The sequence below is a fragment of the Gopherus flavomarginatus genome, chromosome 17 (genome assembly GCF_025201925.1).
Source record: "Gopherus flavomarginatus isolate rGopFla2 chromosome 17, rGopFla2.mat.asm, whole genome shotgun sequence".
Classification (NCBI taxonomy): Eukaryota; Metazoa; Chordata; order Testudines; family Testudinidae; genus Gopherus; species Gopherus flavomarginatus.
The window spans coordinates 24491009-24518884 of record NC_066633.1 but is presented as its reverse complement, the minus strand read 5'-3'; the positions used below and the strand labels follow the sequence as shown (position 1 = coordinate 24518884).

General features: G+C 52.1%; 1 protein-coding gene across 1 annotated transcript; it reads left to right on the top strand.

Annotated features, from left to right (window-relative positions):
* Positions 1 to 2110: 2110 nt before the first annotated feature.
* ENTPD8 (ectonucleoside triphosphate diphosphohydrolase 8) lies at positions 2111 to 27654 on the top strand. Its single transcript, XM_050926526.1, has 10 exons — positions 2111 to 2192; positions 6164 to 6295; positions 6826 to 6943; positions 9675 to 9825; positions 13287 to 13446; positions 14428 to 14658; positions 19326 to 19592; positions 21271 to 21381; positions 21895 to 22035; positions 27108 to 27654. The coding sequence occupies exons 2-10, from the start codon at positions 6170 to 6172 to the stop codon at positions 27297 to 27299; spliced, it is 1497 nt and encodes a 498-aa protein (XP_050782483.1). The 5' UTR covers positions 2111 to 2192; positions 6164 to 6169; the 3' UTR covers positions 27300 to 27654.
* Positions 27655 to 27876: the final 222 nt, after the last annotated feature.

Sequence of the window (27876 nt, the reverse complement as noted above, 5' to 3'; positions counted from 1 at the left end):
CCACCATGATCTCCTGGACAGGCAGCCTCTGTGGCAGGGCTCCTGGAGCCCAAACCTGCTCTGGATGGGTTGCTGCTTCCCGCCTGTTCATTTCTTCCAGATCCATGATGCCCTTTGCAGCTGCGTACTCAGCTTGTGCCCAGAACACTGTGAATCCAGCTCTGTGCTCACATGGCTTGCCCTGTGCCCCTGCTGTTCCAGCACCTGACTTTCCACATAGCCCAAAGCAATCGCACAGGGGATATGGGGCCTGAAATTCATGGAATGACCCCACACACACACACACACACACGTGCACTCCGCCAGCCCCCCCCTTATCCTCCCACCCTGCAGCTCTGTGGTCTGAGGGTGCACGTCTGCGAGAGAGACCACCTCCAAGCAACAATGTGAATGTAACAGGGCCCTGAGAAAGGGGAGGCCACGCATGAGGGGGTCACATTGCAGTTCTGGCACACCTGTGGGTGAGCAGTGACAGCACTGAGTACATCTCAGGCTGAGAGTCTCATGGTGAGTGGGGGAACTACTCCACCCTGCCAGGAGACAGGAGGGGCAACAGCTGAGTGGCAAGAGAAAGGCAGGAGGTGCCAGTTCCACCTCTCACCCAGCCCTGAAGTTTGCAGAAGGGCCCCATGGCAGTAACCCGATCTTTGCTGCACCATGGTCATACTCGCAGTTCCCAGACATGCTGGGTACGTGTGACAGAACATCCCTGCAAATGCACCAGCATGGTCCATTGCTGGCAATGGGGCATGAAGGAGAATCCAGCAGTGGAGGAGTTAAATGGGCTGCTTTTTGGCAAAGTGTTGCTTGGCTATAGCGCACACACATGCATACACACTCACACAAACACACACAGTATCTCAGAAGCATATGCTGCTTGGATGAAGCTGCCTCCTCAATGGCTAGCAGCCAACCTTGGGGTTAGTGCCCTGGTGAAGGGGAAATGACTCTGTAGACTCGTGAGCACTCGGGGATTAGCAGTAAGAGTGGCAGTGGCACCGAGAGGCCCCAAGAAAGATGATGGCCCCATCGTGCAGGCTCTGCACAGACACAGACAGTCCCTGTCCTGAAGAACTTGGTGTCAATAGGCAGGAAATGGGAAGAAAGACATAGAAAACGTGGTCACAGCAGATCCATACAGTGAAGCCAGGTCTCCTGAGTTTCAGTCAAGTGCTCTGCCCACTGGGCTGCACTGCCTCAATCCTCTAGCAAAGCCTGGGGGAGACCTGTGCAGGGTATGCCACAGAGTGTGACCCTGAACACAGCATGAGGTGCAATCTCTGGTTAAAAGGCTTAGCAGTGGAATAGCAGGGGGGCTGCAGGCTGGGGTTGAAGGGCATTGGCAGAGCGTGGGGCACGGGGAGGGAGAGTGTAGCAATGGCAGGAGGGCTGCAAGTCAGGACTGAGAGATATTGGCAGAGGTTGGGGGAGAGGGAGAAGACAGGACTTGAATAGCAGCTTGGGACTGAGGTCTCTCACTCTTTATCTCTCTATTTGCACTGTCCAGCAACAGCAGATCATCCTGCCCCATAGATTGAGGGCCTGAGGCAGGAGGCCTCTTTTAAAGCACTGGGTCTGCAACTTAATTTGGATTGAAGACACCCTAGAGTCCTGAGCGAACATTGTTTCCACAGGGGCTCCCTGCCCCCCAGGCCCTGGGATTCTTGTAAGTGGTGCAGGGTAACCTCCCGCTCTGGCTAGCACATTTACAGCTGATTCAGGGAATAGCCACATTAGCCCTTTCACTGCTGTCAGAAAGTGCAGGGACCCGCGGAGCACTTTCCACAAGAAGGTCCCCTCCTGCTGTAGGTGAGGCTCCGGATTGGATCAGGCCTGGCAGCATCCAAAGGACAAAGCAAGATTCCCCTAGCCCTGCTGCCTGGCCCCTTCTCCAGCAGTGAAGCAGTTAAAACCAAAGCCCTGTTTCTGTAGGTAAATAGTCCAGCCATCCCCTCACCTGCTGCGTCACCTTGGCCTGACAGGGAGAGGCTGTCAGGGCCCCTGGCCTGCTTCCAGGGGACAGGTGATTGGTTGTGGGCCATAGGGAGGGGACTTTCCCTTGGGGTGTGCTGGGTGCTGGCAGCCTCTGTCCAGGCACACGGCACTGCACTGCCCCAGCAGCATGGAATAATGGAAGCACAGACGAGAAGCACCACTGTGTGAGCCCAAAGGTCTCCTTGTCGGCAGTGCAGGTGAGGTGCGAGGGCTTCCGGGGTGGTTTTCCTCGCAAAGTCTGGCAGCTTGGGAAGCTCCTGTAAAGTGCAGTTCTGGGCTGAACAGTGACTCTGCACAACCCTCCCCTTCTCAGCCAGCCGCCCTGCTTCCCGTGTGTATCAGAGTCTGAGCTTGGGGACTTTGCTCTCCAGTTAGCACCACAGCTCCAGCCCGGCTAAGGGAGAGTGCATGTTCTGTTCCCTGTTGTGCATCGTCGGTGGGCTAGCAATGCTAGGTGCGGTCAGCCATCCCTGTGCAAACCAGTGCAGCCCTAGCCCCTTCACTGGGTGTGGCTGAGGGCAGAGTGTGGGCTGAAGAGCTCAGTTATAGGGAGGCTGTGAGAGATGGAAAGAGTCTAGGAAAAAGCTTGGCTGACAAGTCAACTGGGTAAACGACCCCTGCAGAAATCACAGAATCATAGACTCGTAGGACTGGAGAGGACCTCAAGAGGTCATCTAGTCCCATTCCCTGCACTCATGGCAGGACTAAGTATTATCACTCTAGACCATCCCTGACAGGTGTTTGTCTAACCTGCTTTTTAAAATCTCCAAGGATGGAGATTCCCCAGCCTCCCTAGGCAATTTATTCCAGTGCTTATCTACCCTGACAGTTAGGACGTTTTTCCTAATGTCCAACCTAAACGGCCCTTCCTGCAGTTTAAGCCCATTGCTTCTTGTCTTATCCTCAGAGGTTAACAAGAACAATTTTTCTCCTTCCTCTTTGTAACAACCTTTTATGTACTTGAAAACTGTTATGTCCCCCCTCAGTCTTCTCTTCTCCAGACTAAACAAACCCAGTTTTTTCAATCTTCCTTCATAGGTCATGTTTTCTAGATTTTTAATCATTCCTGTTGCTCTTCTCTGGACTTTCTCCAATTTGTCAACATCCTTCCTGAAATGTAGCACCCAGAACTGGACACAATACCCCAGCTGAGGCCATATCAGCGTGGAGTAGAGCAGAAGAATTACTTCTTGGTCTTGCTTACAACACTCTTGCTAATACTTCCCAGAATGATGTTTGGATTTTTTGCAGCACTGTTACACTGTTGACTCATATTTAGCTTGTGGTACACTATGACCCCCAGATCCCTTTCCGCAGTACTCCTTCCTAGGCAGTCATTTCCCATTTTGTATGTGTGCAACTGATTGTTCCTTCCTAAGTTGAGTACTTTGCATTTGTCCTTATTGAATTTCATCCTGTTTACTTCCGACCATTTCTCCAGTTTGTCCAGATCATTTTGAATTTTAATCCTATCCTCCAAGGCACTTGCAACCCCTCCCAGCTTGGTATTGTCTTCAAACTTTCTAAATGTACTTTCTATGCCATTATCTAAATCATTGATGAAGATATTGACTAGAACTGGACCCAGAACTGATCCCTGTGGGACCCCACTCGTTATGCCCTTCTAGCATGACTGTAAATGTGAACCACTGATAACTACTCTCTGGGAATGGTTTTCCAACCAGTTATGCACCCACATTGTAGCTCCATCTAGGTTGTATTTCCGTAGTTTGTTTATGAGAAGGTCATGCAATATAATATCAAAAGCTTTACTAAAGTCAAGATACGCCACATCTACCGCTTCCCCCCCCATCCACAAGGCTTGTTATCCTGTCAAATTGTTCTTGACAAATCCATGCTCACTGTTACTTATCACCTTATTATCTTCTAGATGTTTGCAAATTGATTGCTTGATTATTTGCTCCATGTGTGCCAGCTCACTCCCTGTGCTATGCAGGAACTCAGGCACTGAGCAGAATTGTCCTTTCTGGCCTTAACATCCGAACTCTATAGCTCAATGCAATGGGAACGGTTTGGCCAATGACATCCTCTCTTCCAAGAAGTATGCAGAAAACCTGACCACAGCACGCTTGTACTGACTGTATTTCACATATTCTAAGGCCATCTTCCCCCAACAAGACAATACAGCAAAATGTGCTGTGCTTCGCTCCCCGTTGTGCGTGAAATGCTACGTATGTTCAGTAAACAGCAAGTGCAAAAAACACAAAACGGGGGAACAACTGTGAACTCCTACTAATGGAACCTATCTCCAATGGTTGCATCTGATGCTGGGCAGTATTAGATTTAAAAGGCCAACCTCCCATCACCATAGTATCCGAGCACCTCATCATCAACAATCAGGAGCACTAACCCCATTAATCTACTGGGGTTAGTGCTCCTGATTGTTGATGATGCACAACAACAATCAGGAGCACTTGTAGATGGGGAAACAGAAGCACAGAGTAGATTAAGCAGCTTGGCCAAGATTATGTAGGCAGTCAGTGGTTCAGCTGAGAACTGAACATAGGGGATCTGTGGCCTTAGGCAACATGCCCTAGGACCACCCATCCTGCTTGCTGGCTTTTCTGTTTCTGTTTTATTCCAGCCCAACTCCTGACCAAGCAGAACCTACGCAGCAGGTTGGAGGGCAGAGAGGGAGGGGAGGTAGCACAACATAGTGTCTTTACTCAGCTATTGCATGTATTAGGCGGGTAGGCCATTGCACAGATATAACCAGACTCTGTCATTTTCTCACACTGGTTATACTGCTGTGATTTCTCACTGAATTTTAGGTCCTGATCCTAGAAGGATCTGAGCACCTCTTGCAATCAGTGGGAGGTGCAGGTCTGTAAGATTTCCTGGGGGCTCTCAGCACTCTGCTGGATTGGGCCCTGAGGTTGTAGGAAAGGTGTGCCATCACACATGTTCTAGTGCACAGCCTGTTGACTTTCGGACTATCCTTTGGCACTGCATGGCTCTTTGTGACAGGTGGCCAGGATGTGTTTCTGGGGCTGGTCCATGTTCTTTTGCAATAACTATGTACAGAAACAAATGTGCTTGGTTACCCACTCTGAATTCATTGGGGAACTGGACCACACACGAATAGAGTACATGACAGATAATGGCTACGCAGCCTTACCAGAGTCTAGTGATGCTTCTGGGGGTTCCCAGGGTCTGCCATGCAGCACAACTCTGGCCTTGTTACAGCACTTCTAGCTTGACTAAATAATGAGATGCATCTGGGATGAGGTCCTGACAGCCTGCAATTGTCTGAGCCATGTTACCCTCAAGGAGGGAGGATGATTTTCTTGGGAAGTGTAAGGGGGAATGGGCCTACTTGTCTTCCTCTTTGACCCTTTCTAGTTACAGCCATGCACTCACCTCTTGATTTCACTCTGTATGTACAGGATGGTAACTCAGGGACACAGAAAGGGCCATCTTCTCATTCTGGCCGGGGTACCAACTGTGAGTTAGCTCACAAGGCAGGAGCCGAACCCTTTCCAGACCAGCCGTGCATTTGAAACATTTCAATCTAGAGCGAGCAAAGCAGTCTAGGGAAGGCGCCACATGGGCTCCAAGTGGAAGGCTTGGCCATGATGGTCTAATGTGCCTCCTCCATTGCTCACTGCTCTGATTTATTGATTCTGCCAGGTGCATGAGAATGGGGAATCCCAAAGGGCTCAGAGAGACGCTCAGACCCAGTGCCCCATGCTCTGGGGGTTCCTCCTTGATTTAGAGAGCAGAAGTGAGAGGCATGTTCAGACCGTGGGGGGAGGGGAAGTGATGGGGCAGCAGGATGGGGCGTGGAAAACACCAGCCTAGAAATGCCAGGCTGTGAAGCTCCTGTGACTTGCGGCCTGAGAAGTGGGAAGAAGGGGGTGTCTGCCAGCAGACTGTGAGCGAAGGGCCCCCTGGAGAATCTGAGAGAGAGCCAGTGCTTTGGGGAGCTGAGGGGAGCTTGTTCAAGCCCACCTGGGGCTGTCAGCCTCACAAGACCCATCATATGGAGCTGGTCACTCTGCCCAGAATGGCCTGAGACACTAACAGCAAAGCTGTGCATAGACAAATAGGAAGGCGATTGAGAAGTTCTCTGGCTTGTGATACCTGCCAAGGCTGGTGCTGGGCTTAAAGATGTGACCGATCTCAGCCAGGGTCCTTCATCTTGCAGGTCACCATGGGATGCAGTCCCAAGGCAGTTGCTGCTGGGTGTCTCCTAGCAGTCATTGTTGTTTCTGGCATCATTGCTCTTATCCTGGCGGTTGTGGGTGTGAAGGATGTTTATCTGCCTCCAGGTACCAAGGTAGGAGCTGGGGCTGTAGCTCAGGTATCCAGCCAATACCCCATCAAGAGTTAAGCTCAGGCCTTTACAGGAGGTTTGGGCACATTTGGGGTTTGTCAGTGAGGTGGGGGTGATGCCTGTACACAGCCCCATAGCCCGGCATGGCTAGTACTTTGGGCAATGCAGAAACACAGCACTGCCCCTAGCGCTTGGTTTACAGGAGACAAAATCTTCCTATTGCCAAGCACCAACAGAGGCTTCCCTGCTAGCTCACGCACCAGGGGCTTGTGGTTTCAGAGCCAGCCAGACATATTGGCTTTTATCCCTGATGCTGCTCCTTGGGGGTCTTTACACAGCTGCTACTGGCTAGTCTCTGTCTCTGGCGTCTGAATTTCCACTGCCTGCCAGTCCCCACCAGCTCCCTGTATTATCCTGCAAAGTGAAGCTGGGTCCCAGCTACCCCCTCCATGCTGCCTCCCTGGGGACAGCTGGGAAATCCCCAAAGCCAAAGTGCTCTCTGACCTCATGTCCCCTCCTGGCTCCCCTTTCAGTATGGGATGGTGTTTGACGCTGGCTCCTCGCACACGGCCCTCTACATCTACCAGTGGTCAGCGAATAAAGAGAACGGCACCGGCATTGTCAGCCAGGCTGAGGCCTGCACCGTGCAAGGTCAGTGCGGTCAGATGTTCCTGTTTCTCCTTCCTGAGCTCTCCCCTTAGGCTCTGTGCTGAGCGTACAGCAGAATGGGAGAGCTGGCTTGGACGAAAGGCCTTGATTGGTTGCTGAGGTGTCTGTGACACTGGAGAAGCCATCTTTATTGGGGCAGCGACCTAGCGCAAAGGGAAGACTTTACCCACAGGTTATTTCCATACACACAGACCCAGCATTAAGCAGGGCAGTATGACAGTCGCTTAGCTGGACAGCCTGGCTTTACATGGGGCTGGATTATCAGTGAAATGAGTTAGCTGGTTCTCAGTCCCAGCCCCCTCAATGTTTGTCCATATCCCAAAATCACTGTTCAGCTTTGACACAATGGTCAGTCTGGGCATGAGAGGCCCAGGGCTGGGTTAGCAGGGGGGCTGCAGATAGGGATTGAGGGGCATTTGCACAGCTGTGGGGGGGGAGGGGACCAGCAGGGCAGCTGACGTTTAGAACTGAGGTGCACAAGCAGAGCTGATTGAGGACCCAGAGGTTGCTGCTAGTTAGGGCTGAGATGTGTAAGCACAGCCAGGTGAGGCAAGACTGGAACAGAGAGGTGTATTGCAGCACAGGGCTGAGCCATAGGCACCAACTCTGTGCATGTTGCGGGGCTAGTGCACCCATGGGGAAAAATTGGTGGGTGCTCTGCATCCACAGCAGCTCCCCACTCCACCTCAGCTCACTTCCACTCCGCCTCCTCCCCTAAGCGCGCTCCCCTGCTTCTCCTCCTAGCTGCCAGTGCTTGCCACCACCAAACAGCTGTTTCGCCCCAGCAAGCACTGGGAGGGAGGGGGGAAGGAAGGGGAATGCAGTGCACTCCAGGAAGAGGCGAGGCCGGGGCAGGGATTGGGGGAAGGAGTCCAATAAGGGCAGGGAGGGAGCGGAGTTGGGGTGGGGACTTTGGGGAAGGGGGCGGAATGGGGGCAGGGCAGGAGGGGGGGGCAGGGGTGGAGTCAGGGCAGGGCCGGGGCAAGCACCCACCTGTGCTGGGAAAAGTTGGCACCTATGGGCTGAGGGGTGGCAGCACAGGGACCAGTGGGAATCTTAGCACTATGATTGTCTTTAACAGCATTAAAAGAGAACCCTTGGGGAGGGCAGAGCAGCACAAGGAGTGTTAGCCCAGCACTCCTGGGGTAACTGAGTAGCTGAAATCAGCATGGACCGTGTCCAGTGCACGGGTGAGCCTAGAATGAAGCACAGGGAAGCACTGATGGTATCACATAGATTCCTCTGCTTTAGAGCTCTGGATAAAAGACAAGGCTCCAAGGCCACAGGGAACCAAGTTATTGGTTAAGTGAGCACAAACCAAAGGTCCTGTGGGTGTGAGTGACCTTGAACTTATGGAACTGTTGGTCCATTGGAATCTGGGGAAGACAAATATTGACATACCCATTCCAGTTCCAGTCTCAGCCAGTGGGAGGGGCTGAGCTAATCTCATCGAGATGAAATCCCAGAAATATAATCTCAAAACAGAAGAAAGAATTAGGAGTACTTGCGGCACCTTAGAGACTAACAAATTTATTTGAGCATAAGCTTATATAGATCTTCCTACTGTATTTTCCACTGCATGCATCTGAATAAGGGGCTGTAGCCCACAAAAGCTTATGCTCAAATAAATTTGTTAATCTCTAAAGTGCCACAAGGACTCCTCGTTCTTTTTGCTGATACAGACTAACACAGCTACCACTCTGAAAACAGAATGAGATTTTAATTGAGGTAAACAAACAGCTATCTCACATCCATTATGAACACAACTATTCATGCCCCTGTGCATATTTACTCTTGTACATTCTTCAGTGCATAGCTAACACCTGCCTTTCTCCTCCTTATATAAACAAGGAGACACCCCAACAAGTGGATTCATTTACCAGAGCCAGATGGCAATGCAGCCAATTGCACAGATCATGTGCAGGTTTAACGAGTGTGATAATCACTCCTAGCTTTACCCTCTCCTCCAAGGTGAGGAGCTCTGCCTTGTGCTCTCTTTGGCTACCCAACGTCTTTTCAGGTGCTGTGACCTGCAGCCCGATCAGCTCTGAAAACTGCCTCAGCAAGAACATCCCCAGGGAAGAATGATACCAGCCCAGAGCTTCACCAGCCAATGGGAGAGCTTGTTGGGCTCACTTTAGCTGCTGGAGAGAATGGGACACATTCAGTCCTGGTGTCACCATCATAATGCTTCTGCTTTGGTTACCTCAAAGCTGGATTCAGCTCCGTGACTGGATGGGACAAGGCTGTTGCTTCCTGTTCAGCTCCATTTGGTAGCTCCATTGTGCTGAACAATCCAATATTTACAGGGTCTGACCCTCGCTGTGAGCTCTCCAGCCCCAGGGTATCAGACCAGGCAGTGCCGGATTAGCCATTGGGACAACAGGGCCCGTGCCCAATTGGGGTCCCCCAGAAAAATGAGTGGCTTCATGCCCCAACCCACCCACCACTCCTGCAGGGGAGTGGGGTCCGGGCACAGGAGTTTGCCCCACTCTGCCTGCCCTCCCTGAACTCTTGACTGGAGTGGGGGAAGCTCCCACAACCCATCCCAGCTCCCTGGCAGGAGTGCCAGGGGGAAGCAGGGGGGTGGACTGCAGGCGGAAGGGCCTCCACAAACCCCAAATCCATCTCTGAGGCCAAGCCCTGGCAGCATTGCCAGTCCGTCTCAGGTGCCTGGCTGAGCTCAGGCTCTCACTGGGATGCTTTATTCCAGGCCCTGGGATCTCCAGTTACGCTGAAAACCCTGCTAATGCTGGAGCCAGCCTGAGGGCCTGTCTGGACAAGGCCATGACGATCATCCCTGCAGAGCAACAGAGAGAAACGCCCACCTACCTGGGCGCTACTGCGGGCATGCGGCTGCTGAGGTACCGGGAGTGACTGCGAGGAGGCAGCTCCGCACAGGGAAAAGCCGGTTCCCACCACACACAGGCCTGTGCGCTAGAGACCATAATGAACACACGCCAGTCAGTGCAGTGTGGGAGAGGCACTGGGAACTCCTCCTGTCCATGCTGGGTGGTTCTGGCAGAGCCCCACCAGCGGGGAAACCAGCAGCTGTAGGAGAGGAGGGGGGTGATTGCAGAGGAGCAGACTCACGCCTGCAGCGCCTCCTGCTGGTGACTTCCAGGAATTAGCTCATGCCAGCTGTGGAGCGCCCTCTGCAGGCCACTGATCCACCTGTCCTCTGGCCCCCATGTCCCTCCCAGATCCAGTGCCCTGTTGTCTGGGGTGCTGCCCCCACCAGTAACCCCCAGTCTTAGGGTCTCCCCCTCCCAGGGGAGCCCCCACCCACTATCCCCACTTCACCTCAGTCTTGGCTACTACCTAGTCTCCATCTAGCCCCCATTCACTGGGGCAGACTGCAGTATAAGCCACTTATCACAGGCAAAGGGGTTTGGTTTTGGACCTGCTGCCTTGGCCTACCCCTGGGCTGCTCTCTGCAACCCCCAGTACCTTTTGGCCTTATGCTAGGCCACAGCCTGGCCCATCTCCCTCTACAAACAGAGAGAGACTGACTGCTTCAGCCCAGCATTCCCTTTATAGGGCCAGCTGAGTCCGTTTGGGGCATGGCCACAGCTGTGGCTGTTTCCCGACTCAGCCTGGGCTGTTCTCCCACCCTGCCAGACCTCTCCCAGGGCTGGAGCAGGTCTTCACTCCGCTACAGGGATCAAGCCTGATACAAAGTGGCAGGACCTCCTGCCACCTCTGGAGGGTGAGGAGCCGCGGTGGGCCAACCTCTACTCTACCCTGGTCCCGAGGCCCGCCGGAGATATCAGTTGGCGGCTCCTTCATGGGGCCGTGAGCACGGGCGTGTACTTGGCGCGGTTTATTCCTGTCCCGGACACCTGCCCCTTCTGTGGCGTGAGGGAGACCCTGGCGCACGTTTACTTAGAGTGCGCCCGGTTGCAGCCCCTACACCGGCTCCTCATTAACATCCTTTTACGTTTCTGGCTGCACTTTTCCCCTCACCTCCTTCTCTACGCACTCCCTATCCGTGGCCCCACGAAGTCCCGGGACCTCCTGGTCAACTTCCTCCTCGCCCTGGCAAAAAAGGCCATCTACACGACCAGGGAGAGGAGGTTGGCCGATGGAGACCCCGGCGACTGTGGGGCTGTTTCCGATCCATGGTCTGTTCACGCATCCGGGCGGGGTTCCTCTGGGCGGTGTCCACTGGCTCCCTTGACGCCTTTGAGGAGCAGTGGGTGCTGTCCGGGGTTCTCTGCTCGGTGTCCCCGTCAGGTTCCCTTCTTATGACCCTTTGACCTCACTCCTGTCCCTGTTCTTTTATTAGTTGTCCCCCGAACTCAGTGGGTTCTGTGGTCCTGTGGTTCCTCCCCTTAGGCTGGGGGGGGGATCCTTTAGCAGTGGGCGGACTTTGCCCGCCCACTTCCCAGACACCCAATAGATACAGGGATCAAGCCCGATACAAAGTGGCAGGACCTCCTGCCACCTCTGGAGGGTGAGGAGCCCCGGTGGGCCAACCTCTACTCTACCCTGGTCCCGAGGCCCGCCGGGGATATCAGTTGGCGGCTCCTTCATGGGGCCGTGAGCACGGGCGTGTACTTGGTGCGGTTTACCCCTGTCCCAGACACCTGCCCCTTCTGTGGCGTGAGGGAGACCCTGGCGCACGTCTACTTGGAGTGCACCAGGTTGCAGCCCCTACACCGGCTCCTCATTGACATCCTATTACTTTTCTGGCTGCACTTTTCCCCTCACCTCCTTCTCTACTCACTCCCTATCCGTGGCCCCACGAAGTCCCAGGACCTCCTAGTCAACCTCCTCCTCGCCCTGGCCAAACAGGCCATCTACAAGACCAGGGAGAGGAGGTTGGCTGATGGAGACTCTGGTGACTGTGGGGCTTGTTTCCGATCCATGGTTCGTTCACGCATCAGGGCGGAGTTCCTCTGGGCGGCGTCCACTGGCTCCCTTGATGCCTTCGAGGAGCAGTGGGCGCTGTCCGGGGTTCTCTGCTCGGTGTCCCCGTCAGGTTCCCTCCTTCTGACCCTTTGACCTCACTCCTGTCCCTGTTCTTTTATTAGTTGTCCCCCGGAATTAGTGGGTTTCTGAAGTCCTGTGGATCCTTCCCTTAGGCTGGGGGGGGATCCTTTAGCAGTGGGCGGGCTTCTGCCCGCCCACCTCTTGGATACCCAATAGATACAGGGATCAAGCCTGATACAAAGTGGCGGGACCTCCTGCCGCCTCTGGAAGGTGAGGAGCCCCGGTGGGCCAGCCTTTACTCCACCCTGGTCCTGAGGCCCGCCGGGGATATCAGTTGGTGGCTCCTTCATGGGGCCGTGAGCACGGGCGTGTACTTGGCGCAGTTTACCCCTGTCCCGGACACCTGCCCCTTCTGTGGCGTGAGGGAGACCCTGGCGCACGTTTACTTAGAGTGCGCCAGGTTGCAGCCCCTACACTGGCTCCTCATTAACATCCTATTACGTTTCTGGCTGCACTTTCCCCCTCACCTCCTTCTCTACGCACTCCCTATCCGTGGCCCCACGAAGTCCCGGGACCTCCTGGTCAACCTCCTCCTCACCCTGGCTAAAAAGGCCATCCACAAGACCAGGGAGAGGAGGTTGGCCGATGGAGACTCCGGTGACTGTGGGGCTTGTTTCCGATCCATGGTCCGCTCACGTATCCGGGCGGATTTCCTCTGGGCGGCGTCCACTGGCTCCCTTGACGCCTTCGAGGAGCAGTGGGCGCTATCCGGGGTTCTCTGCTCGGTGTCCCCATCAGTTTCCCTTCTTATGACCCTTTGACCTCACTCCTGTCCCTGTTCTTTTATTAGTTGTCCCCCATAATCAGTGGGTTCTGTGGTCCTGTGGATCCTCCCCTTAGGCTGGGCAGGGGATCCTTTAGCAGTGGGCGGGCTTCGCCCGCTCACTTCCCAGACCCCCAATAGTACAGGGATCAACAACTAGAAAGGGAGGGTATGGCAGGGGCCGTGAGGTAGGAAGTGGCCATTATTGCTAGCTGATAGATTAACCATTCACCTCTTTATCCATGCACAAACCAACACTGCTCGGTGGAGATGGTTAGGGCGCCCCTGATCCCTCCATTCCCAATAACACATGATTGATTGATCTTCTAGACCCTCCCTGTGTTCCCCCTGTCCTCCTGAGAAGAGACATGTAACCAGATGGAGGAGAGTTCTCACCCTTCTCCTGAGCATCCCTGATGCTTTGCAATAAACATTAATGTCAGTATCCCTTGAAACCACAATAGAGTGCTGTATGCTAGGGGCAACTCTGCCTCCCCTGCAGCCACCATGCCTGCTGTGCTGTGTCCATCAGGGGCCCAGTGGAATCTCTCCTCTCCCCATTCGCAGGGAGCAGAACAGCACTAAAGCAGACCTGGTCTTTGCAGAGGTCTCCAAGACCATCCAGCAGTACCCTGTAGATTTCCGTGGCGCTCGGATCCTCACTGGGAATGAGGAAGGATCCTTTGGTTGGATCACAATCAACTACCTGCTGGAGACGCTCATCAAGGTCAGTGCTTGGGCAGAGGGGGGAAGTGACCTTGGCTGGCTGGTCTGCTCCTTTTCTGTGGAAAACGGGTTGGACGAGGAGTCAACATGGCAGGTCATCTCAGCCCCACTCATTTCCCCAACATGCTCCCTTCTCTGGCTTGTCCCGTCTTGGCTGCAGCTGGGAATTCCCACACCACATGAGAATCCAGGGCTCTGGTAGCTGGCTTCCTGACACCCCTGGCATGGGAGCAAACCTCTCACAAAGGAAGCTGGCATTTCATTTGATAGGAGGGCTCTGGTGTCTTTCCACAACAGGAAAACCTTTAAATGGCTATAGCTGCAGTCAGCATTGCATCTATGGGGTGCTTGGACTCAAGGAGGCCCTGTCCTGTGCCAAGCCATGGCATTTGCATGCAACAGAAGGCCTTATTCAGATAACTGGAGGAAAGTAATGTCCCTAGAACCCTGTTAGCGTTGCCGCCCCCTCGGCCCAGTACAGTAGTGAAGGTTTGCTCTTTACTTATATCTGTGTTGACATTTGTAACAAACTCATGCAATTTGTTTTCCTTCTTGACTTAAAACCCAGAGGTGCTTTTCCTCTCAGTCAGTTTTGGAACCTTACAAATTTTGGAACATATTTCTACTCCTATAGGGTGCCTTTGCTGCTGCTCTCACCTACAAAGAAACCACGCAAAGCGGCCTATGAAGGTGCTTTCATATGGCCAGATTTTCAGGTGGGGTAAATCATTTTAGCTCTTTTGCAGTCAGTGGATCTAGGCTGATGTACAGCAAGAGGAGCTGGAATGCAGCTGAGGATCTAGCCCTGTGTACCTTGGCTGGGCATTGAGATCAATGCCCTGCCACTGAAGGTGTGGCTAGATAGGGACATGGCATCCAGGAGGCCATCACAAAGTTTACTTTACATGCAAAATCTTTAGTAAGTGATTATAACTTGGATTTTCTTCAGCCTGAATTAATCCTTAGTGTTTGGTGGGGGCAGTTCTCCTTTGCAGGGAAATGGATACGGCCTCAGTCAGCTGAGGTTCTGGGAGCTCTGGATCTTGGAGGAGCCTCAACCCAAATAACCTTTCAGCCCAGTGGTACCATTGAGGACAACAGCACCGAAGTCTTCTTCCGGCTGTATGGGACCAACTACTCCATTTATACTCACAGCTACCTCTGCTACGGGCGAGACCAGGCCCTGAAGATGTTGCTGGCAGCCCTAAGGAAGGTATAAATAATTATAGTACGAGGCACTAGCATTTTCCCCTTCACTTTCTGTAGGTCACTATCTTATAGTCAACCCCGATAGACCTGCTCAACAATTTTCAATCAAAAAGAAATTTAGATGAAAAATGTCTTTTTGATAAAATGGAACATATATGAAAAAAAGAAGTTTTTTGTCAGGAAATTGGAGGCTTTCCTTTAAAAAAAACACAAAAACTGGTTTTTCCCCTCAGCTTTTAACTGCTACAAACTGAAAAAAAAATCAGTTTGGGGAATTTGGGCTTTTTTCATTCAAATCTGAAAAATATTCATTTTCACTGAAATTTTTCACGGGACTAAAATTGATATCCAGTCTCTTCTCTACCCTAGAGGAGTCCTTCTCCAGTCAGGCCCATGTGACACCTTGCTTCCTGCTTCTGGGCAGTAAGTCAGCTGAGCCATGATTGGTAGCAGAGAATAGCTGAAGTGCCAGAAGTCTCCAAGGGAGGTGCACACTTGACAGCTGCCAAATCTCCAGGTGCCACTGTGAAATGCCCCTGCTCTGCTGCTCTACTGTCTGGATAGAGCAGAGTGACACACACATGCCATGTGGCTAACTACAGCAGTTGTGTCCCTGCAGCACACACCTGCTGCACTGCTTCCAATGCAATGGTAAATGCATGCCGGCCACACATCAGGCGCAGGACAGGGGCAAGAGCAGAAGAGTGCAGAACCCTCCATTAAATGTTTAAAAAGTTGCAGGCTGGCATGTACTGAATCTGGATGAATCAAGCAATAGTTGACTAACATGTAGTGGCCTTGCCCTGCTGTTATTTGTGGCTCACTTTATTGCTTGGCCCACCAGCTTACTCATGAAAACGTTTTCATGAAAATGTCCAGCAGCTTCTCAAACTTTAGCGTCAACAATTATTTGTCTGGAATTTATGCCAGAAACAGTGTTGGTGAGTCACATTTTTTTATTTATCTGTTTTCAAGTTTGTCACCCAGTCAGGGAGTTCCCTTCTCCCTCCACCACACCCCACTCACAGTTGTTGTCCTTGGTTGGTGAAGATCCAGATTTCAGAGGTGCATCTGTGTGTGTTCACCTCCCATGCTGGAGGGGAGGAGAGGGGAAGGCCCCTTGCTCTCTCCACTGTCCGGGCATTCACTCTGGCATCAGCCACTCCGCTGGCCACTCACCACCACCCAAATCTGCACCCTCTGGGATGTCTTGAAGGCCACCACAGGTTTTTAAGGGTCAGGCTTGACAAAGCCCTGGCTGGGATGATTTAGTTGGGGATTGGTCCTGGTTTGAGCAGGGGGTTGGACTAGATGACCTCCTGAAGTCCCTTCCAACCCTGATATTCTGTGATTCTATGACCACTTAATACAGCTCTCAGCGTTTTCAGCTGTTAGTGCAGGGGCCGGGGGGAGCGGGGAGGCACCGCTAGTGCAGACTGGGCAGTCACTTGCATCAGAGACATTGTCCCAAAGCAGGTATAATAACTTAGACCTGGCTATCAGTGACTTCAGCTCTGTTGGTCTGCAGCAAGACTCTCAGTTGTATCTTAATAAGGTCTGTTATTACACACCAGAGAGAGGAAAAACCAAATGGTGTCTGAGACTCTTAGGCAGCACCCACACCACCAGAGACTTGTCCCCATCCTCTCTCAACTCCCCTGGGTTTTGGCACCCCTCTTGATTCATACAACAAGGATAACAACCCCGTGGGTGGCAGGTGAACAACGGGCTTGGGGAGGCTAGTCCCTGGCCAGCCTGCTCCTTCTGCCTGGGGCCCCATCCATCCTACCCCCCTTCCCCTGCTGGAGCCCTGGTAGGCGGGCAGCCAGCATTGCCCCCAGCCCGAGCCCCAGAGCAGCAGGCGGACAGGCAGGCAGGCAGCTGATCGTGGTCCCTAGCGCAGCAGGTGGGTAGCACCCCGCACCCCTGGAGCACGGGGAGGGCGGGCAGCACAGCCCCCATCCCCAGGTGGGCAGGTGGCACAAGCACCGGCTCGAGCCGCCCAGAGTCCCTGGCTACAGGCCGGCCCCCACTAGCCCCAGCAGGGCACCGGAGCCCTCCCCAAAATGGGGGGGGAGCCAAGGGCCCCTGCCCGAGGTGGAGGCAAAGGCAGGCAGCCCCCTGCCCTTGTCCCAGGCTCCACACACAGGGTAGGTGGAGAAACCCAGGCTCTCCACAATTGCCCGCATAGCTCTCTCTGACCCAGCTCCGGCTGGAGAAGGCAAGTAGGGGAGCTCAGAGTCACAGCCTGGCCATGGTAAGAGTTGGGCAGGCAGCTGCGGGGAGCTGCAGCAGACTCTTTACCTGCCTGCAGTGTGGGGGGCTGGAGCAGCCCCCAGCCCATGTCCCCACCCCTAAGGCTCCCTGCCTACCCAGGGAAGGAGGAGGGTCCACGACTCCACTTCTCCTCACAGATGCCCACATGGCTCTTATCATGGCTGGGCTGCAGCTCCAAGGCCCCACCCGCCCCGGCTGGAGCCAGGTCGGGGAGAGCCACATGGGTAGCTGAAGGAACCAGCGTGGAGTCATGGACTCCGCCCCGCCCCAGGCAGCCAGAGACATGAGCCCCCATCCTTCCACCACATCACGGGAAGGTGGAGGGTGTGCCGCGGCTCCCCAGAGCTGCCCAAGCTCCCCAGCTGGGCTCCGCGCTGGCCTAGCTGGGATGTGGGGCCTCGGGGGGAAGAGGATGGGAAGGGGGCAGGGTCTGCTCCAGCAAAAAGTGGATGGGCCAAGCGACAGTGGGAGGGCTATGGCCCCCCCCCCGACCCTCCTGGTTCCAGGGCCACTGGCCTGGGCCCCACAGCAGAGAATGATGGGAAAACAGGACTGGTCCTGGAGGTGGAGTGTGGTTGGGGCCATGCAGGCCGTTTGGCTAGGCTGAGCCTTCCCCTGCCTTTGATACTCGCTGCCCATGAACAACCCTTTATTACCCCTGCCTCCAGTAACAAAGTGACTTGTGATCCAACACCAGCCCAAAGTGATCATTTGGGCAAAGCAGGCCCAGCCTGTTGTGTGCCATGGGAGAGTGGGTGTGTCTGCGCAAACAAAGTTGGTTCATGAAGTCTTCTTCGCCAACTCATCCCTAGATGTCAGGCGAGAGCTCATGCAGACCCTGTGTACACCAACAAATGGGTAACCAAATTATAAATGGCTCTGACCTGCCAGAGAAGAGTATGAAAATCTCTGAGAGCATCAGAAGATTGTCAAGTTGGGTGGACAGGGACTCTTTGCCAACTGCTTTTCTTTAGAGCATAGACCAGGCAAAACAAAGACTTAATCTGTGAAACTGAGCAAGTACTAGAGAAAAGCCCCAGTGAGGCAGGATTTCCCTTCTTTCTCCTATGCCCTGGAAACTCCCAGATATCACAGACGAGGGTGTGACTCATAGTTACGTGATTTATGACTCCATCTTCCCCCCGCCCCTCTTGCTGGCTAGTCCTCAGACTTGACACTGTGCTAACAATCTGCAGCAGCACCCAGGGAGATCAATAAGGGCAGATCCTATAGCCCAGTCAGCTACACTACAGCTCTTGCTCTCTGCCTTGGGATTTGTATTAACCCCTCGCATGCCACAGTAGCTGCACCATGCAGCCAGCAATGGGGGAGCTGTATAGGCTGCAGCAATGATTTTCCACCCGTACTCTGGAGGACAGCAGCCCACCATGTGTCACCTTTCTACTCCTGAAGTCCTCCCCCTGACAGCCTGGCTCCACCCATGTGTTTCAGATGGAAGTAGCAAGAAGCCATGGATGTTACTTTACTTCTTCCCTTGAAACTCCCCAACCTGGGCAGTGCTCTGGTATCAGAGAGACTGTCCCATGCTCCGCCAGGCTCTGACACTCAGGGCTGTGTCCTGTGCAGGGCACATGAGAAGGTCTGTGCAGAGACATCCACACAAGAAGTGGCAAGCAGGGGAGCCCAGTCCTGGTGCTGGGATGAGAGACCTAAGGGGAAGGTCTGCCAGGCTGGTGCTTCGGTCCACTCTTCTTACCTTGCATAAGAGACCTGGTGTGCAAGGGGGTAACTCAGCACTGCTCAGTGCACAGGCAACAGCTAAAGTAGCTGGCTTGAGTTCACTCATACCCGTTTGTACTGAAGTACAACAGCCCTAAGCGCCCCCACCCCCGTGTTCTGCGTGAAGACGTGCAGGGTCAAGACTCTGGGATCTGGGTCCTGACTCCTCACAGATAGCTGTGAGGTTGGATCCCAAAGAGGCATGGAGGATTGGGGGGTGGAGATGAGATGAAGGCCTGGGTGGGTTGGGGCTGCAGAGCTCTGGGAGGAGCATGTGACAAAAGCAGAGTAGGGTGAGGTGCCAAAGGAGCATTGACTTCCTCGCCATCATGTGTGTGCGTCATCTCTAAGGCCAGGCAGGGCCTCGCCTGCCACTGGTGAGGGAGATACTCAGATACCCAGAGTGGGGTTTGCATGGACATCCTATACCAGGATAGGATTTGCAGTCTCAAATACAATGGGATGGATAAGAAAATCCATAGGACAGTTCTTGTTTTCTTCTAAATCCTATAGGACTTTCCTATAAGGGTTTAGCTGCCACTCTGTCAGAAGCGCCAAGGTGGAGGGTGGAGGGGATGGGGGAGAGGTAGGGAGGGAAGGGGTTTGGCTGCTATCCCAAGCCTGAGAGCTGCTAACGGGTTCCCCTCTCTCTAGGAGAACCTCACCTCTCAGCAGATCTCCCACCCGTGCTACCCCAAGGGATACGAGGAGAACGTCACTGGCGCTGCCCTGTATGACAGTCCCTGCGTCCCGGCACCAGCTGCACATGACCCCAGCCAGATTCTCACGGTGCAGGGGACAGGAGCCCCAGCGGAGTGCAGGAGTGCCATCCAGAAACTCTTCAACTTCACAGCCTGTGGGGCCAACAGGACGTGCGGGTTCAACGGGGTCTACCAGCCCCCAGGGCATGGGCAGTTCTTCGTAAGGGAGCCTTCCCTTCCCTTCTAGTGGGCTAGCACACTGGTGGGAGTCACACTGTACTGCCTGGTCACAACAGGACTGTGGAGATAGAGAAGGCAATAGCTAAACTGGAGGGAGGCTGTATCACTGTGTGTGCGTAACCCCCAGCTAAACTTGACCTGGGATAAATGCCAAGATCCCCATTAGGAACCATGAAGCTATGGAGGAGATGTTTGAAAATCTGCTGGGCCTATGTGCAGGGGCTGTTCTTCCCCAGAGGGGAGGATGGGTCACGAGCAGAGTAAACAAACTCGCCCCATCCCAGCTCTGTATGCCATTCATGGCTGTTAATGTAATAACGCTGCCTTCCGCCTTCCAGCAGAATCCTCCCGGGGTCACTCCTGTGATCTGTCTGCCCTGGGAAACACTCCAGCCACTGAAGGGCCCCAAGGGAGTTGTGCCATTAGCATGACTTACTGGGCCTATGCACTGCCAACCACAGCCAAGGAATGAGGGTCACTTTCAAAGCAACTTAGTACAGGACACGTGCAGCTGCCCCAATTTTGTGCTAGAGCCAAGGCCAATCTGCACATGCATGTTTGAAGCTTACCATGTTGTATCATATCTCCATCTGTGATCATAAGGGCCTCCAGAGGCGTTCTGCGCATGGATTTTAATACACATTTAATTGTTATTGGGTTCATTCTTGTCAATGCATCTCCATAGCGCCCATTGCACTCTGGAGTATGGTGTGGGAGCATTTTTCGTTTCCGTGTGTGATCAGTCACAATTCTCTTAGTTTTCTTTTTCCAAGTAAACAACAACAGAAGCAAAAACAAAGGAAATTCAATGCTAAACAAAGAGGATTATTGCCACTTTGTGCTTAGACCTGGTCAGGGAATAGATATTAAAGTCTGTTAACTTAATTGAAACAAAATCTTGCAATCTTCCCTGAAATCCACACCTCAGCCCCTCTGTTTTTAGGCCAGCTCTGGCTGTAAATCAAATTGTGAGAATTTAAATGTGTAAAAAACACCCACTCAGGCAATTTGATGGTATAGTTTAGCCCAAGATGCAGCTCGGGCACACTGGCATGGGTAGTAGGAGAAAAGTTTGCATGTTGGCTGCTCAGACTGTATCCATTCTATGGCTACAAAAGAATTTCAGTCTCTTAGGCTGCTGATCTCAGACTACATTCACAAATGCAAAAATAATTCAGCTGTGAAATAGCCCCTCACCTCAACCATGCCCAGACTACAAAAGCATTAACTTCGCTTTGCACCTACAATCACAGAATTTGTATGCATCTAAACATGTGGTACTGTAGATTACATACTGATGCCAGTTGAGACCACAATGACATTGCTGGGAGACTTTCCACTGAGTACTGTAGGCATTGGTTCAGGTCTCTAGTGCCCAGTCCTGAGATCTGCTCTTGGTTCTGCTGTTGACTATCATTGTCACCTAAGCCAAGTCACTTCACCTCACTGTGCTTCAATTTTCTCATTTGTGAAATGAGGCTAATAATGCTGGCCTGCCTCAGACGTGGAGTGAGGAGAAATTCATTACTGCCATGAAACACTTTGGGGTTCCCCTTGGATGAAGAGTTCTCCAGAAGGGAAAGCTCATTATTGTTGTTATGCTCCTCTGCAGTGTTTTCTGGAAGGAGACAGATTTAATCTCTCCTCTTCTTGCACAGGCCTTTTCTGGATTTTACTACACATTCCATTTTCTGAACCTGACTAACGAGCAGCCCCTGAGTGTCATCAATGCCACCATCTGGGGTTTCTGCACTAAAGGCTGGAAGGAGGTAAGATTCTTGTTGGTAGCAGCCAAGAGTTCAGTATGTGTTTGCCTATTATCCTGTGAAGCCCCAGAGCTGCATGACAAGCCTCAAAGCAGAGGAGCTCTGAAGGCTCATTAGCAGGTAGGAATCCCACTCCTCACATCCTGGCAGAAAGGCTTGTCCTAGCAGTGTGCAGGGACTGATAGGTTAGGAAGTGGGAGGGGAAGGAGGCGTGCAGGGGTCTCAGATTTGAACTGCAAAAAGTGTCAGGCCCTTTGGATCTCAGCTTCAGTGTAAGACTACTGGCCAAGTCCCAGCACACTGCTAAAAAGGCTCTTGGGTTTGGGCTTCCTGCCCCAGCTGTGGTTTCTGCACTAGTAATGGGGCTGCTGGCTAAGCAATGGAGACAGATACTTCAGCTTTTTCATAGAACTGTATCCTGCTTGTTCCCCTTTGTTCCACCACCAGGAAAGGTGAGCTTTTTGCAGGCCCCATGCTAACTGCTGTCTGCATTGTCTGTCTCAATGGCTCTCTCAGCTGCAGGCCAGTTTCCCACAGGAGGAGAGTCAGGGGCGCCTACACAATTACTGCCCCTCGGCCTTTTACATCCTGACACTGCTACAGGAGGGCTACAAATTTGACGAACAAACGTGGAGCAACATCCATTTCCGCCAAAAGGTAAAGAGACATTGTTGGTCCGGCTTGTGCAGCCAGCTGGCAGCGACTGCCACTCCTCCCAGGGTCGCTGTCTCCAACCTTGGCTACAGTTATCACTACACAGAGTGAGAATTATGCCCACTAACAGGGCTGGCCTTACCCTGAGGTGAACTGAGGCAGTTGTCTCAGGTGCCAGACTGTGGGGGGGCGCCACTAGGACCCAAGTGTAGAAAATTGGGTCTGCTGCTGGTGCATATGTATTCTCTCTGCTCTAGATGCATAGAGATGGTGTAGTGCTGTGCTGGAGGAGGGAGGGCACAAGAGACATAACAGGCAGGCGAGAGAAAAGGTGAGAGGGAATAACAGAAAGCAGGAACTACAAGGAGAGAGAGAGAGAGAGAGAGGAGTAGGAGCATCTTATGTACCTCTCTAGCACCCCAGGAGCCTGGACTAATTCCCACCAGCTTCTCAGGGAGCTTCCTGTTTCCTGCTGCTTCCCTGAACCCACTTGAGGAGAACAGGCAGTCAACTGAAGTAGTAGGAGCCAGTTAGGCCCTTAAGATGCTGATATCTTCCCTCACTCAGGCCCTGCTATCAGCCTGCTTATTTGTCCCCTTCAATTGAGTGTTGAGAGCCACTCTAGCTGGCACAGAACAGCAGTCATGAGTGAAAGAAGAAAACACCCCTCTGGGGCAGCATTCCGAAAAAGCAAGCAAACAAAGGAAGCTTTTCTATCTATGCAGGATGGAGCTCTCCTGAGATACAGAGACACAAACATTCACGGTGAGCCTTCTGGCCCCAGTGAGAATGTGAGTGGTGAGGAGATGCCTGATCTTCCAGTTAGTCAGAGTGCAGGTGACCTGGCAGCTACTGCAGCATTCATATCTCCATCTCAAATGGATGTAACCATGCACATTCCCGAACAAAAGACTAGATCAGAGAAGAGTGTGGTGGAGGCGCAAGAAACAGCTGCTGCTGAGTTTAGTTCCTAAGTCTAGATGATCCAGGACTGTGGACCGACTTGAGCAGTAGCCTGAGGGACTTCCTTGTACTGCATGGGCCACAGCAAGTGAAAAACGTCATGTTCCCCAAAGACAATGAAAATAGAAGTTTCCATCCAACACATTACTGGTGTGAAATCCCCAATGGTGACAAAGTGGAGAGGCTTATGTACTCAAAAACCCAGAATGCTACATACTGTTTTTGTTACAAACTCTTCCAGTCTAATGTTCCAGCCACATTGGGTTCTACAGGAACAAAGGACTGGAAAAATCTGGCTAGAAATTTGGCATGCCATGAAAAGGCAGAAAATCACCAGAGAACATTCCATAGGTGGAAAGAGCTTGAGGTTACAGGCCACCATAGATGATCAGCATCAAGAGACGATTGCATCAGAGTTTCTTTACTGGCAAAATGTTCTGAAAAGGCTCACTGCCATTGTGAAAATGCTTGCTACCCAAAACCTAGCACTGCGTGGCACTTCAGATCAGTTGTATGTGCCAAACAATGGAAACTTCCTTACAATTGTAAAGCTGGTGGCTGAGTTTGATGCTGTACTCCAGGAGCATCTAAGAAGAGTCACCATCCAAGAAATGTACACACACCACTACCTTGGAAAAAACAATTCAAAGTGAGATCATACAGTTACTGGCAACAAAAGTCAAACAGAAGATTGTGGCAGATCTGAAGTCAGCAAGATATTATTCTGGACTACACACCTGACATCAGCCATATGGAACAAATGAGTTTAATGGTGCATTTTGTAACAACAACAGAACCTAGTGAAAATATCCCTGCAATGATGACTGTCAAAGAGTATTTTCTAGAATTTATTGACATTGATGATACTACAGGAGCTGGTATGACAAATGTGCTTCTTAAAAAGCTGGAAGATACGGGAATTGCGATAGCTGACATGAGAGGTCAGGGCTACGATAATGGTGCCAACATGAGAGGAACGAACAGAGGAGTGCAGACATGGATTGAAGAGTTAAACCCTCGAGCTTTTTTTGTCCCATGCAATTCTCATTCATTGAACTTGGTGGTCAGTGATGCAGCATCAGCTTCTAGTGAGGCTGCTGAATTTTTTAATATAATTCAAAGCATCTATGTATTTTTCTCTGCAGCAACTCATTGATGGCAAATTTTGAAGCAACATCTGGGAACATCCTCTCTGATACTGAAGCCACTAATGCCACACCATGGGAAAGTCGAGTGGAGGCGATAAAGCCTATCAAACACCAAACTGGGAAGATAGATGATGCCATAGTTCCCATTATGGAGGATAATACTATGACAGGAACTGTTCATGGGAGAACAATGGCAGAGGGAAATGGAATCACCAGAAACATACATAATTTCAAATTTCTGTGTGGCTTAGTGTTGTGGCATGACATACTGTTTGAAATAAATGTTGTAAGCAAGAGACTCCAAGGTGTTGATCTTGATATATCTGGAGCAATGGAACAACTGGACAAAGCAAAGTCATACCTACAGAATTAACCAATCAGATGAGGGATTTCAAAATGTTCTGAAGAGTGCACAGAAATTGGCAGAGGAACTTCACACTGAAGCTATTTTCCCACCCATTCAAGAATACAAGAGTCACCGAAGAAGACATTTTGATTACAAGGCATGGGATAATCCCGTAAGAGACCCCAAACAACAATTCAAAGTTGAATTATTTAACCAGGTGCTAGATTGTGCAGTACAGTCAGTTGAAGAACGTTTCATGCAGCTCAAGGAACACAGCAATATATTTGGGATGTTGTATGATATTCCAAAACTCCTCACTATACCTGAAGAAGACCTACACCAGCAATGCAGAGCATTAGAGACACTGTAGGCACATGATGACGTGCACGATATTGATGTGAGTGATTTAGGTGATGAACTGAATGCCCTTTCAAGATACATTTCAGCAGGATCAACTCCAAAGCCTGTTCTGGAATATATGTGCACAAATAAGTTGACCACCCTCTTTCCAAATGCTTCTGTTGCTCTGTGCATACTTCTAACACTTTCGGTAACAGTTGCCAGTGGAAAAAAGCAGCTTCTCCAAACTGAAGTTAATAAAAACACCTCTACACTCCACAATGAGAGGAGAGGCTGGTCGGCCTTGCAACCATCTCAGCAGAGCATGAGCTGGCCCAGACTGTGGACCTTCTAGAAGCAGTTCAAATCTTTGCAACCAAGGTGGCACGGAAAGCACCACTTTGATTATTCAAACAGATAAAAATGCCAGTGTTTACTATGCAGACAAGAAGTTACATTTGCTGTTCAAGTGTTTGAAAGTTACGTGTTACTTAAAATTTTTGAACAAGGCATTTTAAGTTGTTAGTTCTCCTTTATTGGGATAGGTAGCAGAGCGGTACCATGAGAGCAGTAGAACAGGAAGAAGGCAGAATTTAGACCTTTCAAAGTTTTGGCCCAAGCAAGGCGGTATTGGGGCATCATTTGAGCTCCCCGCCTCAGGTGCCAAAATGCTCTGGGCTGGCCCTGCCCACTAATGCAAATGGCTATTCACCTGCACCTGGTAACTAAGAATCTGACCTGCTGAGTTCTGAGTGCCCTCAACTCAGACTGGTTTGCCTGGGAATCAAGGGCACTCAGCATCACACCAAAGGTGGCTACACTTAGCAGGACTGAGCCCTGAAGAGGCTTGATTGCAGCTACATCCTTCCTCCTGGCTGTGAGAGGAAAAGGAGATCTTCCGTGGGAGCAGCAGACTATGGTGTGCTGTCATGGAAAGTTCTGCACTAGTGGCCACATGGCTTCACCACACGTTCCCTAGAGACCACAGGGCCAAATTCTTTTTTCCTTTACACTGGCATAAATCTAAATGAACCTCATTGACTTCAGTGGAGTCAGATATGTTTAACAGCAGGCTTCTGTCACCGCTGGCTGAGGTAGTCCAGAGGTCACAGGGACATTGTGGGGGGGATGGAAGCATGGGGAATGGCAAATTTGTAAGGGGAAATTAAAAGTAAATCATCATCAGAGGTGTCACTGCAGGGGCAAGGTCTGCTTCTGAATCATTGCAATGGCTCCAGTCCCAAAGAAGTGTCACTGCTTGTGACCCCAAAGGCCCTGGGCCACAATGCTAATGAGGGCTGGCCTGTAATGGCCAGTTCAGGGTACAGAATCCAAGAATGGGGCAGCAGGAGGGATGCTGGGAGAGCTGCACTGGGGGACACTAGCAATGTATGTCTGTGTAGGGCTGAATCAGCCCTGTGAGAGGAGCACTGAGGTGAAAGTAAGCTGGTCTGGTCCAGTACTGGCTTCCCCAGGCTGGCAATTTAAAGGGCCTGGGGCTCCCTGCAGTGGCTGGAGCCCCGGGCCCTTTAAATCGCCTCCCAAGCCCCACTGCCAGAGCTCTGGGGCAGCAGCAGCAGGGCTCCAGCAGTGATTTAAAGGGCAGAGAGCCCCAGGCCCTTTAAATCACTGCCAGAGCCCTACCTCTGCTATCCTGGGGCCCCGGCAGCAGGGCTCGGGCGGTGCTTTAAAGAGCCTGGGTCTACCTGCGGCGGCTGGAGCCCCTGGACCTTTAAATCACCGCCGGAGCCCCAGGGCTCTGGTAGCTCCAGGGTGATTTAAAGGCCCTGGGGCTCCCAGCCGCAGCCGGAGCCCCTGGGCCTTTAAATCTTGATTTAAAGGGCCCTGGTATTTAAAGGCCCCACTTCTTCTGGTTGAGGCCACGCCTCTTCCAGTTGAGGCCATGCCCTCTGCTCAGGATTCTGGCATACCAGTAAGTCCTTTAAGTTACTTTCACTCCTGGAGGAGCACCACTTCTACTGCCCCTGTAGGAGCTGGGGGGGATCAGAAGGGGATGCCAGGCTCCTGATGTGCTGGCTCCTGCTGGCTGCATTTGTATAGCACAGTGATCTCGGGCAGAGCCATGGTAACAGCAGTCCTGCATGGGGATACATCTTTGATGCACATGGCTAACCAGGCCAGACTGTATTGGTCTCCGGGACCAGAACCTGCAGAGAGAGGCACAAGAATTTCTCTCCCACAAGCTGTGGAGGCAGCAGGGGCTCCAGACTCCAAGTACTTTGCCAGCACATTAACACGCTTACTTGCTCTTTCCCCAGGCTGCGAATACAGACATCGGCTGGACCTTGGGCTACGTGCTGAACCTCACCAACATGATCCCGGCAGAGAGCCCCGAACAAGTGAAAGGGCAGCAGCGTGGGCTCTGGGCAGCCGCCATCTTCTTTATTGTCCTGACCACTGCAGTGGCACTGGTGGCCATTCTCATCCAGTGCCTCTGGAATCCCACTTAGCAGCCCAAGTAATGGATGGAGAGCCCCCCTCACCAGCCCAGGAAAGGGGAAATGGCACAAGTGATGACAGGTGCTGGGAGACCTTCAAGGCACTGGCCATCTCTTCAGGATACCTGCCTGGTTCCTCTCAGTGAACACCTCCCGCCAAAGAAGGCCAAGGGGGGATCTGATCAGAGTTTAGAACTATGTCCTGGGGGAAGAGCTCTGATCAGAGAAGTCTCTTTAACCGAGCAGACAAAGGATGACTGAGAGCCAACGGCTGGAAGCTGAACTAGACCAATTTGAACTAGAAATAAGGCATTTCTTTAAAATAGGGAGAGTAATTAATCACTGCCTAAATATATGGGGGAGTTTCCCATCGCGTGACATCTTTCAGTCAAGACTGGCTGTCTTTCTAGACATGCTGTAGCACACTTAGAAGCCATGGGTACAGTGCCGGAGTCCAGGAGTGTGGCTGGACAGCCTGTGTTATACAGGAGGTCAGGCTGGATGATGCTAATGCGCCCTCTGACTCTCACTGTTGGATTGGAGACAGATTCTTGCAACAGCAGCAGGAGGGCCAGCCACGCATTTAGGC

What these genes read in the sequence shown, in the direction of transcription:
- ENTPD8 (XM_050926526.1), top strand. Translation starts at nt 6,170, where the DNA reads ATGGGATGCAGTCCCAAGGCAGTTGCTGCTGGGTGTCTCCTAGCAGTC. An exon ending in TGCTGGCAGCCCTAAGGAAG is followed by an intron (nt 14,659 to 19,325) that starts GTATAAATAATT and finishes CCCTCTCTCTAG; the next exon opens with GAGAACCTCACCTCTCAGCA. An exon ending in CAGGGCATGGGCAGTTCTTC is followed by an intron (nt 19,593 to 21,270) that starts GTAAGGGAGCCT and finishes CTTCTTGCACAG; the next exon opens with GCCTTTTCTGGATTTTACTA.